This window comes from Hyla sarda, chromosome 1 (genome assembly GCF_029499605.1).
Source record: "Hyla sarda isolate aHylSar1 chromosome 1, aHylSar1.hap1, whole genome shotgun sequence".
NCBI classification, from domain to species: domain Eukaryota; kingdom Metazoa; phylum Chordata; class Amphibia; order Anura; family Hylidae; genus Hyla; species Hyla sarda.
Window position 1 is genome coordinate 149,252,879 of NC_079189.1, and position 21,081 is coordinate 149,273,959.

General features: G+C 39.4%; 1 protein-coding gene across 2 annotated transcripts in view; it reads left to right on the top strand.

Annotated features, from left to right (window-relative positions):
- SLC10A7 (solute carrier family 10 member 7) overlaps positions 1-21,081 on the top strand; it is a 222,689-nt gene that overhangs the window by 193,467 nt on the left and 8,141 nt on the right. For both annotated transcript variants that reach the window (XM_056562846.1, XM_056562845.1), the window contains exons 9-10: positions 1,591-1,642; positions 2,932-3,005. In XM_056562846.1, coding sequence (XP_056418821.1) covers positions 1,591-1,642; positions 2,932-3,005 — 126 coding nt within the window. The remainder of the gene's footprint in view (positions 1-1,590; positions 1,643-2,931; positions 3,006-21,081) is intronic.

Here is a 21,081-nt window from a genome sequence, read left to right on the forward strand (position 1 = left end):
TTATAAAAATGGGTGTCTTTTCAAAACGGCTTTCACTGCAGATAAAAAATCAAGGAGAATTTATATATGTTCTATAGATATTTCAGTTCCTCTGATACTGACTAAATCCTGCTTATAAAGGTAATGTTGCAATAATATGTACAGAAATGGTTAATAGCCAGTTTGGATCAAATATTTATATGTAAATCCGAACCTGTTATTCTGGTCAACAATTCTTTTATTGCTACTTATATGAAAGCCCTTAAGTGTAACTGTGTGGTGCTAATTCCAAATATGACATCTGTTTTGCTAGATTGGCAGTAACTTTTGAGATAATAAATGTCCCATTGAAATACATAAAGTATAGTTAAGTGTTGCCTAATCATAAGCGACATGGAAATTCTAAACATTTTCAAAAGACTTCATCATCGTTAAGAACTTTTTTGAAAATCGAAATATTGATAAGTTGACAAATTTTGGGACCATTGGTTCTGCTTTGGTATTCCATTGCTCAATCCAGGGAGCCCTGCTGCATTTGTCTGGACCTGCAGATTATATCTGGGTAAAATTCACTGTACATAATACACTGAGTAACTGTAATAAGTATTTGAAAAAAAATGCATACTTCTACCAGTGTAGGCATTTAGAAAGCTCAGGAAATACAGCCCAGGACAGGTTGTTTAGTAATGTTATTGGCTTTCCCTTTGGTTTTCATGGTAGGAACATGTCAGTTACCGTATTTTTCGCCGTATAAGACGCACTTTTTCTTCCCCAAAACTGGGGGGGAAAAAGTCGGTGCGTCTTATACGGCGAATACACCCCTATCGTGGCGGTCCCTGCGACCATCAACGGCCGGGACCCGCGGCTAATACAGGACATCACCGATCGCGGTGATGCCCTGTATTAACCCTTCAGACGCGGCGATCAAAGCTGACCGCCGCGTCTGAAGGGAAAGTGACACTAACCCGGCTGTTCAGTCGGGCTGTTCGGGACCGCTGCGATTTCACCGCGGCGGTCCCGAACAGCCCGACTGAATAGCCAGGTTAGTGCTTACAGGACACTGGGAGGGACCTTACCTGCCTCCTCGTGTCTTCTCCGTTCAGGGATCCCCTGTATGGCCGGCGCTCTCCTTCCTCGTCGTCGCGTACGTGCGTCGGCGTGCGTAACGACGTGATGGAGGCGACGGAGAGCGAGGATTCCCGGCCGGCAGCAGAGACGTTCCGGAGCGACGGGGACGCGGCGACAGCGATGGAGCGACATCCAGGGCAGCGGTGACGGGTCCGGAGCGGCGGGGACACGTGAGTATTACCTCCTATGCAGTGGTCTTCAATCTGCGGACCTCCAGATGTTGCAAAACTACAACTCCCAGCATGCCCGGACAGCCAACGGCTGTCCGGGCATGCTGGGAGTTGTAGTTTTGCAACATCTGGAGGTCCGCAGGTTGAAGACCACTATTGGGTTCAAAATCTTTATTTTTTTTAGATTTTGCACCTATAAATTGGGTGCATCTTATAGGCCGATGCGTCCTATAGGACGAAAAATACGATATATCATATTCAGTCTTTGTATTGCTGATAACTTATGTGCCATAATCTTTTTTTTCTCTTTCAGTATTTTTTATCCAGTTGGCATTTATGCTTTTAACATTCCTGTTTTCTACTAGGTAAGCCCAATGTTAGTCACTTTATTGGGAATGTCAGTTCATTTGTGGCCCAAATATAAATATTAACATGGAAACTAGTTTTGCCTTGACTTAATATCTGCTTCTTTTTTATCATAAATCTAATCATATGTTAGATAACAGGTGTAAAGCAGTAAAGAATCTCATCGACATTAAACATTATTTTACTACAGTGTAGGTTCCAGACCTAGGGACTAAAAAGTGACACACTTATGGGACATACAACACTATTATGACGTTGTGGCATTGGAAATATTACTTTTGGTTAAATGTACCTTCAGTCCAAATGTGACAGCTTGATTACAAACATGTAAACATGTTCTGTGTAAACAGAATCTCAAATACACTAATGACTGTTAATATGGATTATTTATTATTGTGCTAGGTAGAGATGAGCGAACTTACAGTAAATTCGATTCGTCACAAACTTCTCGGCTCAGCAGTTGATGACTTTTCCTGCATAAATTAGTTCAGTTTTCAGGTGCTCCCATGGGCTGGAAAAGGTGGATACAGTCCTAGGAGACTCTTTCCTAGGACTGTATCTACCTTTTCCAGCTCACCGGAGCACCGGAAAGCTGAACTAATTTATGCAAGAAAAGTCATCAACTGCCGAGCCGAGAAGTTCGTGACAAATCGAATTTACTGTAAGTTTGCTCATCTCTAGTGCTAGGCCTTACACAAAATTTCCAACGGGCAGGAAAGCTATATCTAGGGATGACCTGCCTCAGTCAGTGATTGGCTTAGCAGGCATTTTCTGCAGGGTTGACAGATCAGAGAAAGAGGGGAGCAGTGGGGACTGAACGGCAGCGGCAGGGGATTGGACAGATGAGTATGCTAAGTTTTTTATTTTTAAAAAGCACACCGAAATACCCCTTTATGTGGTTGGGCATAAGATTTCCTTTTTGTTCTATAAATCTGTTTATAAGCTTACAAGTAGAGATGAGCGAACTTACAGTAAATTCGATTCGTCACAAACTTTTCGGCTCGGCAGTTGATGCCTTTTCCTGCATAAATTAGTTCAGCTTTCAGGTGCTTCCGTGGGCTGGAAAAGGTGGATACAGTCCTAGGAGACTCTTTCCTAGGAATGTATCCACCTTTTCCAGCCCACCGGAGCACCTGAAAGCTGAACTAATTTACGCAGGAAAAGTTATCAACTGCCGAGCCGAGAAGTTCGTGACGAACCGAATTTACTGTAAGTTCGCTCATCTCTACTTACAAGTGTAATGTTGTAACAAAGTCATTACTAACCTGTTTTTTGTTTATGTTTGCAGTAAAAACACTGGCTTCACACCAGCAGACACAGTTGCAATAGTATTTTGTTCAACACATAAATCGCTCACATTAGGTAAGTAAAGGGCTGAATAGAACAGGCCATAAAATATGTATGAAAGATCACTTAATTTTTGTACTTTTTTTTTATTTTATTTTATTTTTTTTAAGTAATAAGATTAAGTAGTTCTGTCCCTCCTTCATACCAATAGCACCCCGATGACACAATCACCAGTGCCCATGGATTACCATGGGGGCCACGGGCCTTCAGGTCTGTCTACTCTGCTGCAGTACATTGTCGGCTAGCAGTATGCTGAAAGGGTAATACACTGCACCACAATAATAGTGCAGGATATTATAGGAGCAGGCCAATGTGTGCATGGGAAACAAAATGTAAATATAAAAAAAGATACATTTTGTGTTACAAAATGATAAAACATAAAAAATAACAAAAATATACATATTTGATACTACAACATTCATAATGACTAGAACTATAAAATGATTTAATTATTCATCCCTCACAATAAATCCTGTGAAAAAAGTTAAAATAAATAAACTTCCAAAAAATATGTAGTTGGGTAATCCACATACCCCAAAAAATGGAAAAAAAATCATATGTACCCCAAAATGTGTCTCTATTCACTGCAGGAGAAACATTTTATAGAAATTCTTTGGAGTCCCTCTGCTACAGCAAGGAGAGGTAGACTAAAAGACAATTCCCTAGCACCCAGACATAGACTGATCAAACTTTTGGCATGTCTCTAAGACATAAATGAAAAGAAAAAAGACCAACAACATAAAATATGAATACAAATCCCTATAGTAGGGTAAACAGATGCAAGTCAGCAAGCCTGACAAACAACATCCAAAAAAAGGTAAACTAACAGCATCAACAAATGTAGTCTTTAAAGGGTATATCTTATGATCTTGATAAATTTTTTATAATCTTCCCAGTTCACTGCCCCCATCATGATAAACCACCCGAGCCTTTATTTTTATTATTTGTTAGTTTTTACCTTGATATTGCTCTGTATTTTCTGCTCAGTCAGATTCATAAATTGGGAAGGGGTGTTCCCCAGCAGGCGTGCAGGCCAGCAGGAGTCCAAAGTCTGTGCAAGAGATAGAGGAAATGTGCTCTGGACAAGTAGGGAGACACCTAGTGGCAGCTTTTTTAAACACAAATAAAACATAGAAAATATTAATGATAGTGCCCATTTAAAACTTAAATTTTTACTTAGTTCATGGTAGAAAAAGTGCACATGCACCTTTGGGATGTATTTTTAGACCATTAACAGAATAAAAAATTTAATTTTTTTTTAAAGACTTTTGCTGATGTTGTCAGATTACCTGTTTTTGGATATCTTTATGACATGTCAAAATTGTCTCTTTAACCCATTAACATCCATGGACGTGTATACACGTTCCCGCACCTGGACGAGTATACATGTCCATTGATCTCGTGGGTACTGCCCAGTGTACCCACAAGATCCCAGCAGGGACTCTGCTGTAACACACAGCCAGGACCCTGCCGCACTGCTGGGACCGAAGTAAACTTCGGTCCTGGCAGTTTAACCCTTACAGCCGCAGTCGGAAGTGACCACGGGCTGTAAGTAATTTGAGGTAGGGAGCTCTCTCTGTCCCCCCTACAGCACCCCACAACGCGATCGAGGGGTGCTGTGTGTAAACCCTGGTGGGCGGGGACCTGCCGCACTGCTGGGACCGAAAAGTTCGGTCCCGGCAGTTTAATCCTTACAGCTGTGAGGCGTTTGAGAGATGGAGGGGGCTCCCTCTGTCTCTCTCATGCAGCACCCTGCAATGATCATGGGGTGCTGCTGCTTACATGGGCAGCTGCAGGTCTTACAAAGATCCCCAGGTCTCCCTAGGTGTTTGCCGATCAGGTCAGCACGTCCTGATATGCTGCCTGCCAGTAAAAACTGTCAGGCAGCATATAACTGCAATGCTTTGGAATACTAAGTATAATGATGCAACCAGATATGTCCTAAGTAGGGGTACTGCCCAGCCCGGGAAGGAATAGTGTAATAAAATAAGGGATATGCTTGATGTTCAGATAAAGAGGGGGTAGAAAGATTATTGCATAGTACGTAAATAAAATACTTAAGGTAATGTAGTATCCCCCTATTAGTAAAGTGCTTGGTGACCTCCCAAGTAGAATATGTAAACATAAAAGACTGGAGTCACTTATAAATTTTATAGGAAAATATAAACAATTTTATTGATAATCACATTACATAAAAAGTAGGAGAATATCTACCCAGGAGGGGACAAGAATAAAACAAGGGTGTCACTCAGGTATCCATTAGAAAGTGCCTAGTGCATAATATACTAGAGGACTAATGAGCAGCATATACATAACAAGAAGCACATGTAAACAAGATCTCTGGTGCAAAATAGTGCAAACAAATGAAGTTAAGAGTATATACTTAGCCATACATGATAATAAAGAAGGCACAGGACACCGGAGCACCACCACCCCAACGCGGCGTTTCGGCAAACCTTTGTCGAGGGGTGGCGTCTTTCCAACAGGATATACTATTTATATCCCCACAGACCAATCACCAGTAGCCACGTCATAGTACATAATTAGAAGCATTGTTTTTACCTGAGCGCAGCGTTCTAGTGGCGCACACGCCGTCATCCCCCGGCGCCATCGACTTCTGGGTATCGCGTCAGAGATCCGGTCAGCTGACCGGATCACATGATGCTGCATACCCGTAGTCGCGTGAGCCGGGCGACGGCGCCGGTGTCGCTCCGGTGTCCTGTGCCTTCTTTATTCTCATGTATGGCTAAGTATATACTCTTAAAGGGGTACTCCACCCCTAGAGGATTAAGATGTCAGATCGCCGGGGTCCCCGCTGCGACACCCCGCTATCATTACTGCGCAGAGCGAGATCGCTCTGCACGTAATGACGGGCAATACAGGGGCCGGAGCATCGTTATGTCACGGCTCCGCCCCTCGTGACGTCACGGCCCGCCCCCGTCAATACAAGTCTATGGGAGGGGGCGTGGCGGTCGTCACGCCCCCTGCCATAGACTTGCATTAAGGGGATGGGCCGTGATGTCATGAGGGGCGGAGCCATGACGTCATGCTGCTCCGGCCCCTGTATCGCCCGTCATTACGCACAGAGCGAACTTGCTCTGTGCAGTAATGATGGCGGGGTGCCGCAGCGGCGGGACCGCGGCGATCTAATGGTATGGATCTACCAGCTTACATTTTTTGCAGGCATTGAGTGGAACTAATTTTTATAATTAAGTCCTGAAATCCAAATGCATTTTTTTGCTCCCGCCATGTAGCAATGCAGCCAAATATTGCCAAACACGGGACGAACAGTGTAATAAAATATGGGGCGCACTTCCTCCTTTTCAGACGCAATGTACAGAAAATATGTCCCACAAATGATGCATTTGTGGAAAAAAAAGCTAATTTCATTTTTTTCCACTGACTTTGTAATCATTACAGCCACACAAAAAGGACTCAAAGTACTCACTTTTGGTCTAAACGAATACTTTAGGGGGTGTAATTTCCAAAATGGGATCAATTGTGGGGGTTCTGTATGGTTCTGGCAGCTAAAACCCTTTGCAGACATGAAGTGCGGCCTATAATCCTTTCGGACTAAAATGATGCCCTGAAAGCCAAATGGCGCTCCTCTCCTTCTGGGTCCTGCCTTGTGGCCAAAGAACCAAATATGGCCTAAGCGGGGGTATTTCCAAACTCCAAAGCAGCTCAATAAAATATAGGGTGCATTTCTTTCATTATCAGAAGCAATGTACAAAATTATAAAAATAAAGCATTTGTGGAAAAAAAGCTAATTTAGAATTTTTAACACTGACTTTGTAATAATTCCTGCCAAAAAAACCTTTGGAATACCTCAAGAGGTCTAGTTTTTAAAATGGGTTCATTTGGGGAGGGGGGGGGGGGGGGTCCTATGTTCTACCACCTCTAAGTTTCTGCAAACCTTGCTTAGCACATGAAAAATAGTTGTTCTTTTCCAATTTCCCAAATTTTGAAAATTTCAAGTGAAAATGTTAGGCTTCTAATTCATTTTAAAATGTTAATAAAAAAAAAAAAATGCTGTCAAAATTAAGTAGACATCTGAAAGTATAAGTTTCATAAGTATAAATATATGCAACCTATTAGTGTTAAAATAGCAAAAAAAAAATTGTATTTTTATTTTATGGTTTTTTGCATTGTAAAAAAAAAACTACAAATTATATTTGCTTACTTTTACCATGTACATGAAGTACAACTTTTGACAAATAAAAACAATGTCAGAATTATCTTGATTGGCAAAACGTTGCCAGAGTTATTCTCTAATAAAGTTAGACATCCCCGATTTGAAAAAACAGGCCTGGTCTTTAAGGGGCGTACAGGCCTATTTGTAGTGGACCTTAAGGGGTTAAGGACAGCAACACTTTAAAGGGGTACTCCCGTGGAAAACTTTTTTTTTTTTTTTTTTAAATCAACTGGTGCCAGAAAGTTAAACAGATTTGTAAATCACTTCTATAAAAAAAATCTTAATCCTTCCAGTACTTTTTTGAGGCTGTATACTAAAGAGAAATCCAAAAAAGAAATGAATTTCCTCTGATGTCATGACCACAGTGCCCTCTGCTGACCTCTACTGTCCATTTTAGGAACTGTCCAGAACAGCTCATGTTTGCTATGGGGATTTTCAGTTCCTAAAATGGACAGCAGAGGTCAGCAGAGAGCACTGTGGTCATGACATCAGAGGAAATGCATTTCTTTTTGGATTTCTCTTTAGTATACAGCCCCTAAAAAGTACTGGAAGGATTAAGATTTTTTAATAGAAGTAATTTACAAATCTGTTTAATTTTCTGGCACCAGTTGATTTAAAAAAAAAATAAAAAATTCCACCGGAGTACCCCTTTAAATGTGTTTGTGTACATGGAATGTGTTCAATCTCTAAGAAAAAAAAAACGAAAATAGAAAAATATCAATTCCATTTACTAGTTTTGGTAGCGTTTTTTTTTAATTTTTTTTTTTGCAACACTTTAAACATGCTTTATTCAGGTGTTATTTAAATCCTACGAAGAAGTCTATTTGAAAAATATCAGGAAAACTTCATAACAAGAGCATGCTGCATTTTGGAAAAAAAAAAAAAGGCTATAAACCACAAAACATTGCAGGATAATCTGTTATAACTGTATGCCAATAATATATGTAAAAATCTTTTTGCTCAAAAATGGCTTTTGTGCTGTTCATATGATCTTCTATAAGAGTGTTAACTATAGAAAAATACCAGCTCGATCTTCATAAATTTCCCCTGTAAATGTAGACTTTTCAATAATTTGCTTTAGTTGCAGTAACTTAAGTAAACAAATACTGATCAGGATACAGATAATATATTGTATGTGAACCCCTTATAGGTCTGATTGTTACTGATTAGTAATGTTAAAAATACAGACAGGGCCCTTTATTAGTATTACTTATCACCACTATATGACATAAAGTTAAAGGGGTATTCCAGGCAAAAACATTTTTTATATATATATATATATCAACTGGCTCCGGAAAGTTAAACAGATTTGTAAATTACTTCTATTAAAAAATCTTAATCCTTCCAATAGTTATTAGCTTCTGAAGTTGAGTTGCTGTTTTCTGTCTAACTGCTTTCTGATGACTCCCGTCCCAGGAGCTGTGCAACTCCTATGGGGATATTCTCCCATCATGCAAGGGATATTCTCCCATTATGCACAGCTCCCGTGACGTGACAGCAGTCACACAGAAAACTTCAGAAGCTAATAACTATTGGAAGGATTAAGATTTTTTAATAGAAGTAATTTACAAATCTGTTTAACTTTCCGGAGCCAGTTGAGATATATATATAAAAAAAAAAGTTTTTGCCTGGAATACCCCTTTAAAAGGGAATCACACATGGAAATCTCATAAATGACTTCATAAAAATTTAAGATTGAACACAGGTCAACCAGGGATAAGCTTAGAAAACCAATAATGCATCCCAGGTGGATTTGTCATAGTGCCACCCAGCTAGGCAGGGTAGACAATTTTGGGCTCACTTAACACCATTCGCATCAATATCTAAATGAGTCTTTTATCTACTTGTTTGTGTAGCAGGCAGAGAGCAGTAGATGTAAGCATGCACCCACTCACTTGATTCATCTCTTTTATTAGTATCTTTGCCATTGATTGATTAGCGCTTGATATTAGTACTTTTCTGCTATTGATTGATTGCGGATGAAGTGACTATTTGACCTTTAATTATGAAGCTCCACATTGAAAATGACATTGAGCTATAGCTTCTTGTAATCCTGCTGGAATACCCGGCAGGAAGCCGTTTGGAGTTCATTCAGGATGATCGAGAATGCCTTGAGAAAGTCGTGTACTATCACTTCAATGCTTCAGAAACACAAAATTCACTCTGTAACGCAGTCTTAGCTGCTGATTTACCTATGTAAATCATTGGAAATGTAATGTATTGTCATTGTATTTGAAATAAAAACATGCTAGATATTCATCACAGTTATTTAGCAGAAAGGTATGTTATATACCGTGTAGTTCATGCTCTAAAATGAAGACCATATCAGTGTCTTTCTGCATGGCGTCAGTTCCATTTAGTAATATATTAGACAATATCTAGGATATAAAAGTGCTTACTCAGGATCAACTTCTAGTACTTGGTTTGGTACCAGGTTAGCCAGTTGAATAAAAGTTTAATGTTGGCAGAGAGAGAGAGGGATGCAAAATAGCAGTCTTACAGATATGACACTTTTAACCCCTTAAGGACTCAGGGTTTTTCAGTTTTTGCATTTTCGCTTTTTCTTCCTTACCTTTTAAAAATGATAACCCTTTCAATTTTCCACCTAAAAATCCATATTATGGCTTATTTTTTGCATCACCAATTCTACTTTCCAGTGACATTAGTCATTTTACCCAAAAATCCACGGCGAAACGGAAAAAAAAATCATTGTGCGACAGAATCGAAGAAAAAACACAATTTTGTAAATTTTGGGGGCTTCCGTTTCTACGCAGTGCATATTTCGGTAAAGATGACACCTTATCATTATTCTGTAGGTCCATACGATTAAAATGATACCCTACTTATATAGGTTTGATTTTGTCGTACCTCTGGAAAAAGTCATAACTACATGCAGGAAAATGTATACGTTTAAAATTATCCTCTTCTGACCCCTATAACTTTATTTTTCCACGTACAGGGCGGTATGAGGGATAATTTTTTGCGCCGTGATCTGAAGTTTTTATCGGTACGATTTTTGTTTTGATCGGACTTTTTGATCACTTTTTATTCATTTTTTAATGGTATAAAAAGTGACCAAAAATAAGCTTTTTTGGACTTTGGAATTTTTTTACGTGTACGCCATTGACCGTGCAGTTTAATTAACTATATATTTTTATAGTTCGAACATTTACGCACACGGCGATACCACATAAGTTTATTTTTATTTACACGGTTTTATTTTTTTTATGGTAAAAAGGGGGTGATTCAAACTGTTATTAGGGAAGGGGTTAAATGATCTTTAATTAATACTTTTTTTTAACTTTTTTTTTTGCAGTGTTTTTTTAACACTGCACACACTGATCTCTTATGCTGATCACTGGCATGTATAAACACGCCTGTGATCAGTGTTATCGGCGCTTGACTGCTCCTGCCTGGATCTCAGGCACGGAGCAGTCTTTCGCCGATTGGACACCGAGGAGGCAGATAAGGGCCCTCCCGGTGTCCTGTAAGCTGTTCAGGAAGCCGCGATTTCACCGCGGTGGTCCCGAACAGCCCGACTGAGCAGCCGGGATACTTTCACTTTCACTTCAGACGCGGCGGTCAGCTTTGATCGCCGCATCTGAAGGGTTAATACAGGGCATCACCGGTGATGTCCTGTATTAGCCGCGGGTCCCGTCCGTTGATAGCCGCCGGAACCGACCCGATATGACTGTGTGACCCCGCGGCACATCGCGGGAGCCGGCGGAGGACGTAAATATACGTCCTTCGTCGTTAAGGGTTTAGGGTCACAGCGGGTTTTGGCCCTGCCTTTTTTGTTTTTTCTTCATCTTTTAAGAGAAATAACTTATACAGTCATGGCCGTAAATGTTGGCACCCCTAAATTTTTTCAAGAAAAAGAAGTATTTCTCACAGAAAATGATTGCAGTAACACATGTTTTGCTATACAAATGTTTGTTCCCTTTGTGTGTTTTGGAACTAAATCAAAAAAGGAAGAAAAAAAGCAAATTGGACATAATGTCACACCAAACTCCAAAAATGGGCTGGAAAAAATGATTGGCACCCTTAACTTAATATTTGGTTGCACACCCTTTGGAAAAAATAACTGAAATCAATTGTTTCCTACAAACATCAATAAGCTTCTTACACCTCTCAGCCGGAATGTTGGACCACTCTTCCTTTGCAAACTGCTCCAGGTCTCTCTTATTGGAAGGGCACCTTTTCCCAACAACAGTTTTAAGATCTCTCCACAGGTATTCAATGGGATTTAGATCTGGACTCATTGCTGGCCACTTCAGAACTCTCCAGCGCTTTGTTGCCATCCATTTCTGGGGGCTTTTTGGCGTATGTTTAGGGACATTGTCCTGCTGGAAGACCCAAGATCTCGGACGCAAACCTAACTTTCTGACACTGGGCTGTACAGTGCGACCCAAAATCTGTTGGTAATCCTCAGATTTCATGATGCCTTGCACACATTCAAGACACCCAGTGCCAGATGCAGCAAAACAACCCCAAAACATCCTTGAACCTCCACCATATTTCTCTGTAGGTTACGGTGTTCTTTTATTTGTAGGCCTCATTCTGTTTCTGGTATACAGTAGAATGATGTGCTTTACCAAAAAGTTCTATCTTGGTCTCATCTGTCCACAAGACATTTTCTCAGAAGGATTTTGGCTTACTCAAGTTCATTTTGGCAAAATGTAGTCTTGCTTTTTTATGTCTCTGTGTCAGCAGTGGGGTCCTCCTGGGTCTCCTAACATAGCGTTTCATTTCATTTAAATGTCGATGGATAGTTCGCGCTGACACTGATGCTCCCTGAGCCTGCAGGACAACTTGAATATCTGTGAAACATGTTTGGGGCTGCTTATCCACATCCGGACTATGCTGTGTTGACATCTTTCATCAATTTTTCTCTTCCATCCACGCCCAGGAAGATTAGCTACAGTGCCATGGGTTGCAAACTTCTTGATAATGTTGCGCACTGTGGACAAAGGCAAATCTAGCTCTCTGGAGATGGACTTGTAACCTTGAGATTGTTGATATTTTTCCACAATTTTGGTTCTCAGACAGTTCTCTTCTCCTCTTTCTATTGTTCATGCTTAATGTGGCACACACAGACAAACAATGCAAAGACTAAGTGAACTTCTCTCCTTTTTATCTGCTTTTAGGTGGGATTTTTTTTATATTGCCCACAGCAGTTACTTGCCCCAGGTGAGTTTAAAGGAGCATCACATGCTTGAAACAATCTTATTAATCCACAATTTTGAAAGGGTGCAAATAATTTTGTCCAGACCATTTTTGGAGTTTGGCGTGACATTACGACCAATTTGCCTTTTTTCCTCCCTTTTTTGGTTTAGTTCCAATACACACAAAGGGAATAATATGTATAGCAAAACATGGGTTACTGCAATCCTTTTCTGTGAGAAATACTTCATTTTCTAGAAAAATTTCAGAGGTGCCAACATTTACGGCCATGACTGTATATTTTCAGCTACAGAACCATATGAGGGCTTACTTTGCTCCAAAAATTCTACTTTACAATGTCATAATTCACTTTATCATATAATGTACGGCGAAACAAAAAATATTTTTTGTGTGGGGCAATTAACCCCTTAAGCGGCCTTAAAGGGGTTATCCACCATAAGGTGATTTTAGTACGTACCTGGCAGACAGTAATGGACATGCTTAGGAAGGATCTGTGCTTGTCTTGGGGCTAAATGGCTATGTTGTGAGATTACCATAACACTGTGGCTAGCTTTTTGTGAACTTGTATTTCCTGTTTGACTTATGTTTATTTTTTTTACTACAAATCCCACCATTCCATTTTCCTCCCCGCACACATCAGCCACCCCACCCATTGAAACAAAAGACCTGTGGTTTTCAATCAGGGTGCCTACAGCTGTTGCATTAGTTGCAGATTGATCCCTCCACCCATTGAAGCAGACAGGCTCCCTGTCATCAGCTGACTAGTGAGTCAGGTCTCGGTCAGGTCTCGGCCGCATTGGGAAAAATCCGAGACAACAGTAATTTTGTATGCTGTTAGAAATAAATGTTGGGGGGAAAATCACAGAAGAATTGTGGGAAAACCGTCACACACAGGTACAGACACTATATTATGAACTACACTAACTTTACAGCCCATGTAGCATAGTCAAATAAAAAAAAATCCTGGAATACCCCTTTAAGGACTTAGACAATTTTATTTTTACCTTTTACGTTTTTTCCTCCTCGCCTTAAAAAAATCATAACTTTTATATTTTCATCCACAGACTAGTATGAGGGCTTGTTTTTTGCACAACCAGTTGTCCGTTGTAATGCCATCACTCACTTTACCATAAAATGTATGGCGCAACAAAAAAAATACTATCTGTGTGGGGAAATTAAGAAGAAAACCGCAATTTAGCAAATTTTGGAAGGTTCCGTTTTCACGCCATACAATTTACGGTAAAAATGACATGTGTTCTTTATTATTTTGGTCAATACGATTAAAATGATACCCATGATAACATACTTTTCTGTTACTGTTGCACTTAAAAAAAAAATCGCAAACTGTTTAACCAAATTAGTACGTTTAAAATTTTGAAGACCTATAACTTTTTCATTTTTCCGTATAAGCGGCGGTATGAGGGCTCATTTTTTGCACAGTGATCTGTACTTTTTATTGATACCATATTTGCTTATATAAAACTTTTAATATTTTTTTTATAAAAAAATGTTGGAATAAAATGTAGCAGCTAAAAAAAGCAGCTCTTTTGGATTTTTTTTTTTTTACGCCATTCACCGTACGGTATCATTAACATTTTACTTTAATAGTTGGGATATTTACGCACGCGGCGATACAAAATATGTATATAAATTTATTTATTTTTTACACTTTTTGGGGGTGAAATAGGGAAAATGGGACAATTTATGTTTTTAATTGGGGGAGGGGGTTTTTAAAAAGTATTTTTCCATTTTTTTTTTTTTTTTTTACAATTTAATAGTCCCCATAGGGGACTATTTATAGCAATCATTCGATTGCGAATACTGTTCAGTGCTATGCATAGGACATAGCACTGATCAGTATTATCGGTCATCTTCTGCTCGATCGCAGACCAGAGCAGAAGACCTGTGAAAGGCAGCAGAGGCAGGTGAGGGGACCTCCGACTGCTGTTCTGGATGACCGGATCGCTGCGGGAGATCCGATCATCCATTTTAATGACCGCAATACTGCAGATGCCGTGATCTGTATTGATCACGGCATCTGAGGGGTTAATCTGAGGAGCAATCGCGGATGTCTGCCATTACGGGCGGGTCCCTGGCTGCTATCAGCAGGTGGGACCTGCCGCGCATGACGCAAGCATCGCTCCAAATCTCGCGGTTATGCATAGGACGTAAATGTACGTCCTGGTGTGTTAAGTACCTGCTCACCAGGACGTACATTTACGTCCTGCGTCGTTAAGGGGTTAAAGGGGTACTCCGGCCCTAATACATCTTATCCTTTATCCAAAGGATAGGGGATAAGATGTCTGATAAGGGGGGCCCGCCGATGGGGATCCCCACAATCTGTCATTTAGCACCCACCTTTGTGAGCTCTCCGCAGCACTGGAGGCTCAGAGTGTGCAGCTTGAAGTCCACGGGCCGGAGTATCGTGACCCCATTCCCTGTCATTCTGTTCCAGACCCCTTGTCCCCTTTTTTTTTTTTTTTTTTTCAACTGTTTTATTTGAGGAATTTCAGTGACATTGTGGCTACAATTTAACAAAAGTGCCATTCTGTCCTTCACATCAAGCTTTGACTTTTGACCACAACTCAGGCCTGATATATCACACATAGAAATAAAGTTCATCAACTTAAGCTGGGGGATTGAGAAAAAAGGGGACCTTAGCATTTATGGTAGTTGTTTTTAGATAGAGTTTACCCGGACTGTTTAAAAACAGGAGAATCAGAAAACTGCTTTGTTTTACCACCTTCCCAAGGTATATAAGTGTACTAAAAACCCACCCGGACGACCCATTATATCTGGGATAAATTCTATTACAAGTAATGTGTCCAAATACATTGATATTCTATTACAAAAGTACGTAATAGAACTGGACTCCTACCTCAAGGATACCCAAACTTTAATAGAAATGTTAAAGAATCACAGCTGGCAGTCGGACTACTTTTGTGCAATACTTGACATCTCAACGCTTTACTCTAACATTCCCCATAAACAAGGTCTTGATGTAATCAAACAAGTTCTGGAGAAAGACTCTTCCATGCCCGTCATTCAAAAAGAGTTCATTTTTGATTGTATTGACTTCATTCATCATCATAACCATTTCACATTTGGGAATAAAATATACTTACAAACACGAGGGACCGCAATGGGCACGCGCTTTGCATCTGCATTTGCAAACTTGTATATGGGCGCATATGAACAAGAACAAGAACATAGGAAAAGACGGCAGCACACAGCAGTTGATCAATCCAGGTGAAGTTTATTCATCCCCAGGCACAATACAAATATATAAAAACCATCAATGGACTGACAAAATAAAACTATACAAAAGGTATATTGATTATTTATTTTTTATATGGCAAGGAACAAAAGAGGAATTCCTATATTCCATACGAACAATTCCATGGTCTGCGAAGAAACTGTACTAAAATGAAGGACTACATAAAACGGAGTCATATCCTATCCACAAGGCTTACGGAGAAGGGTTAGCCTAAGAAGATCATGAAGATAGCACACCAACGAGCCCTGGCTGGTCCTGATGTTGCTGGTGGTGAGGAAAACAAACCTCCCAAGAGAACTGAACAGAATCAAACAACAGATTCTAAAAATATATCACCATCAGATTACAAACATAATTTTATCTCAACATACTCCACAAGACACAATACTGTAAGACAAATCCTGGAGAAACTTTGGGCCATCCTTTTACAGGATCCCATTTTAAGGGAACACATCCCGAAAAAACCTTAGATGTCCTTTCGGAGAGCCAAGATGTTAAAAAGGTAAACTTTCCCCCAGCAGGCTGAAAGACGAACCATTACCCAATGCCAAGAAAACAGAAGAAATCCCAGGAACCTACAGATGTAACAGTAACACTTGCAAATGTGTCAAAAACATTAAGAATGGCACAAAACATTTGTAAGTAAAAATACAGGAGAATCATTCAAAATAAAGAATCCGGTTTGAATGAAGGAATGGACTTAATCCGCTAAAAAGCGTGTCAGGAAGAATAAGAACAGAGTCCACCACCATATCTCTGTCCAAAACTGTCCTTTCAGGAATTCATATATAATCTGCCCCTAATATTCAAAAATGTACATCTTCTGGACACGCCTCCATACTATTTGAACTACCTCTTTATTCCACAACCTAACAATACATTTTCCATCTATAACCATACTGGAGTGTATGCCATTAGGTTATTTAACTGAATTATGATCAAGTAACCTCAGATTTCTATATTAGCCAGAGGTACATTTATTCATTTTTTTTTCTCTCTATAATACATCCCCATGTATTCTTGTACGATCCTGCCAGCATATAGTCAGATTGCAATCATGTATCCTTATACAAACATATATTCTTGGTTTTGATATTATTATATTCCAATAGCCCAGGCCCAGTAGCAGCCACTCATGTTACAAAATCATGTTTATAGTTTTTTTGTTTCATCCTCCAGCAGTTCATCAGCACCACAATTCATTTACTTTCACTTACCTGCCTGATGCATTGCCCTATTTCCCTATACATTATTATACCCTCCAAATAATTCCAGACATTCTATCTGATGATCCAAATTGCATTTTATGTCTGCTTGACCTATATTCACTGTTGCAGTGATTAACAGTGAGACATCGGGCTTTGTTTTTTTTATGTACCTCACTGAATAACTTTCAATATATAGGTCACATTGTAACCTTAGTGTTTTTAACCATGTAAACTGTGAATAATATTTTATTAATACTACCCTGGCATACCTAGGGGGTGTGCCAGGGTAGTATTGGTGCCATTTTGACTTACATAAATACTGGTTATTGTTTGACATGTATATGCAAGCTTTTATACCTGATGAAGAGGCACTGTTTCCTCGAAACACGTTGTATGTGGCTTAATTAAGAAGAATCTTAGTCCATTTGAGAGTGGATTGCGCCGTAACCTGTTTTTTATTGACGACTACCTGCCCATTGTTTAAAACCAGGGGTGTTCTAGTTGTTTTGTTTACCTTGTAGAAGTGGCACTTTAGGAATACTTATATAACTTATAGGACACATGGAAAGGGGTAGAACTGTCCAGATATCTCATATAAGCGTCTATCATTGACTTGTATGTTGCTTAATGTCCTTACAGTATGATAGTTTATTCTTTTATGTTATAGAACCCTTGATATACATAACAAACTATAAGATCCTCCTCTGATACAGTTCTTTGTTCTAGCTGCAGCTTGTACTGTGTGTTTCTGTAAGAGATACCGACAGGAAAATTCAATAAAAATCTATTGAGAAAAATTACAAGTTTACAAGTCAGCAGACATAGGAAGGGAACAGGTTACTTTCTATAGCCTGCATCCCATAAAGAAAGAAGAAAAAGAGATGCTGTGGATCTGTTACCTCAGCCTTACACCCAGCATATAAATCCTTTGATTCTAGCATTTCTCAGATGTGTCCAGAAATGTCACCAAAGGCTTTACTTCCTGATGCCTCCTATTCATCTGTACATACTGCTAGCAGTAGGATTTTATTAATATTTAGAAAGTTTGCCTCCAGCAGTACTAAAGTGAGCATCAGAGAAACAACAGTTGTTTACCACGTTTGAACTGAAGTATCTCGCCCCAGAGATATGCTTTCACTTGAAGTGTACATCTTTCAATCCCAGCTCGCAACAAAGAGACGCATGAATAACAATTGTCATTTCTGGGCCGTACCTCTCCAATTATTTATTTGGTTTGTGTCTTCCAAGGAATGCGCATAATGGGGAGAGACACTCAAAGCCCGATTGCTACTTTTAATGACAGCACGTTTATATGTCTCTGTGACATGCGTGTGTACATGAAAAGAATAGAATAAACAGCCAGCTCAGAGGATATTGTTAATGGCATTAACCTCCTTTGCTGGGGCATATCCAGGAGCATCTGTAGATGGAGACGTTACATTCATTTCCCACCTCTTGTAACTCTTTAAAGCACCAGTGCTTCTAGACATACATGTTTAGATTTCAGTGCGTTACATTGTCACCCACAGGAAGGCAGTTAAATGAGCCTGACTAAGCGTCACAACCCCAGGCCTTGACGACTGAAATCCTGATGGAAAGATTTATCAGACAACTATTCTCATTGCTTACTGTTTATATCATTTTAAATGTATATAGTTTTAAGATTACAAGTTCATTAGTGCCCAATAAATTACTTTTCATAAGTACTAACTGCTGTATTTTCATTGATTGTCTGTCCTTTGGATTCCACTGAATGTGATGTATTCATCAAAATAACAGCTCATAATTATTTAAGACTTCATACAACATGTACTCTGCAGAACAACAGTCAGTGCAATTGGTTAAGGCCTACAAATTCTACCCCATGCACTCATTCAAAGACAAGCTAACCCCTTAGGGGTGGGTTCACAAGGGCATTTGAGTTGTGTGTAGGACACGTCTCTGCTCTCTCTGAACTTAATTTGCTGAAAAACATTGAAATAAGAGGAAACAAATGTAAAGGGTATTTCAGTGAATATTCATGACAAGAGATTATATTGGAAGCCGCCTTTGGCTATACCTCCTTGCCATTAACAGTTTTGCTATTTGCTACCACCCATTATGTTTACTTGGTTTGGCAGGTGTAACATTGCAAAAATGAACACCCTGCCCCATTTCCTCTACCTGTATCAGGCCTTACCACCTTCCAACCAGTTTTTATTAAAGATTCTTCTATGGTTACCTCCTTCATTTGATCCATATGAGCCCATTCTCTCTTTGTTACACAGAGTTGGAATGGGCCTCCTTAACATCTCCTAGTATGCTACACCTTCTCGCCTTACCAACACTGCAACTGTTTATTGCCACGTTACATATAAATAGTAGAACTCACTGGAATATTTCTATTTTACTTCCACACTCCTTCCTTTTGGGGCTTGTTCTTCCTATCGCCTGTACAGTATATTCCGGACCTTCTAGTCTAATCTTTTTTTTTGCTACCCCTTTCCTTGGGCCACTACCTCTTATGAAGTACAGATCTAATATATATATATATATATATATATATATATATATATATATATATACGGCAGATGCACTAAGTCCTTGATTTAGCCCCACAGAAAAAAGGGTCACAGGGTTTTTAGATCTGGCAATAGTATAGGCCAATTGGTGAATCATTTCCAACATGCAAGTACTTTTTTGAGTATGCTGTAATAAGAATGTACAGTCCATTAGTGAATCAGGCAAAGGTTATATATAGGCTGTTGTGGGCAGCTTCTATAGTAAATATACACCCGGTTCATTTTCGGATTTGTAGTATGACAAAAGCTGTAAAATTAGATGAAGGTAGTACACATAGGTGTCACTCTGTCCTGTGGAATTTGACCTTTAGGAGCACGATCACAGGAATCACATTTGGTTTACTTCTATCTCAGGAGTATATATGCTCTGTGGGCTGTAGAAAAGAGTTACTGATAATTTCCTCTTAGCAAATTTTTAGTTCTGTTGTAGAACTATTAGGAAAATCAATCAGCAGTTAACATTCTACCCTCTGCATTTTTCACAACAAGGGAAATTACATTAACACTTCAGAAAGCTGCAGGAACGTTCTTCTCCAGGTTTCTCCATGTGTGAATAGGACAGTAACTTAATGTTCTCATGAAATGTTCCTTCTTTCCTTGATACAAGTCAGATGGAAATTCTGGTCCCTTTTCAGTGTAAGATAAAAGAATTCTTGTACTGTCTTGTTTGAAGAAAACAAGCACTTGAAGGCCTTATGGATGTCAGATGTCAGCTGAAAGACCTGCTTATGGATTATACTGCAGTGTCAAACTCTGTTGGGTAATTTTAGACGAATGTGTCATGTGTGACATGGAAAGATGGCAGGCTGTACATTAGTGATTTCCCCAGTGCTCCAAGCAGGTAGTAATGTGCCGGGGAGTGCTCTGTCAGTGCTGTATACTGCGTTAGCATTGGGAGAATCTGTTTGGAGAGAAATTACTTTAGTCAGAGAAGAATCCATTTGCAGTGTGTGCCTCCTAACATCTTTCAGACAATGCATTGTATTAAAGAGGCATTTTTGATTAATGTTTTATAAACACATTTCCGTATGACAGCTTAAAGTTCCTCTAAATGCGTGCCTCGTGCTCACTTCCATAAAGTCAAATGCCATCTCATAAAGTCTCATCAGAGTCTGTCAACCATAGTGACTTAGAATCCCTACCTTTAGAGCATTAAAATTAGTCTGCTTCATTTATACTGCTCCAGTGATAACCAGATGAAAAGACCAGTAGCCTTGCATTTGCAGAAATGTGTTATCTGGAGTGGTTTTTACTCATGGATATTTGTGCTCTACTTTTCTGTCATCCGGAAAGTGTTGTGAGATGCTATAACATCTCGCATGACTCATTTCACTTGTGCTGGTCCATACTGTACGAACTCTAAACTTAGTTTCTTCCCTCCATAAAGGACACAGTATAGTCATGTACATATCACTACAATGCATGGAAAAACAAGCCTGCCTTCCTAAACATTGAAGACTTTGTATTTTTGTTGTGTAAATTAAGATATGCAATTGTTGCGATATTTTACCATGTAATAAAAGAGCTGGTGATAATGTTTGCACATCTTGTAAAGTTAGTAAGACTTCACTGGAAGACTTGCGTTATGTCTAATCTAATGAACTAATGTGATTTATGTAGTAAGTGTTCATTTTAACATAAGTAATAGCGTTGTCTTTGTCTTCAG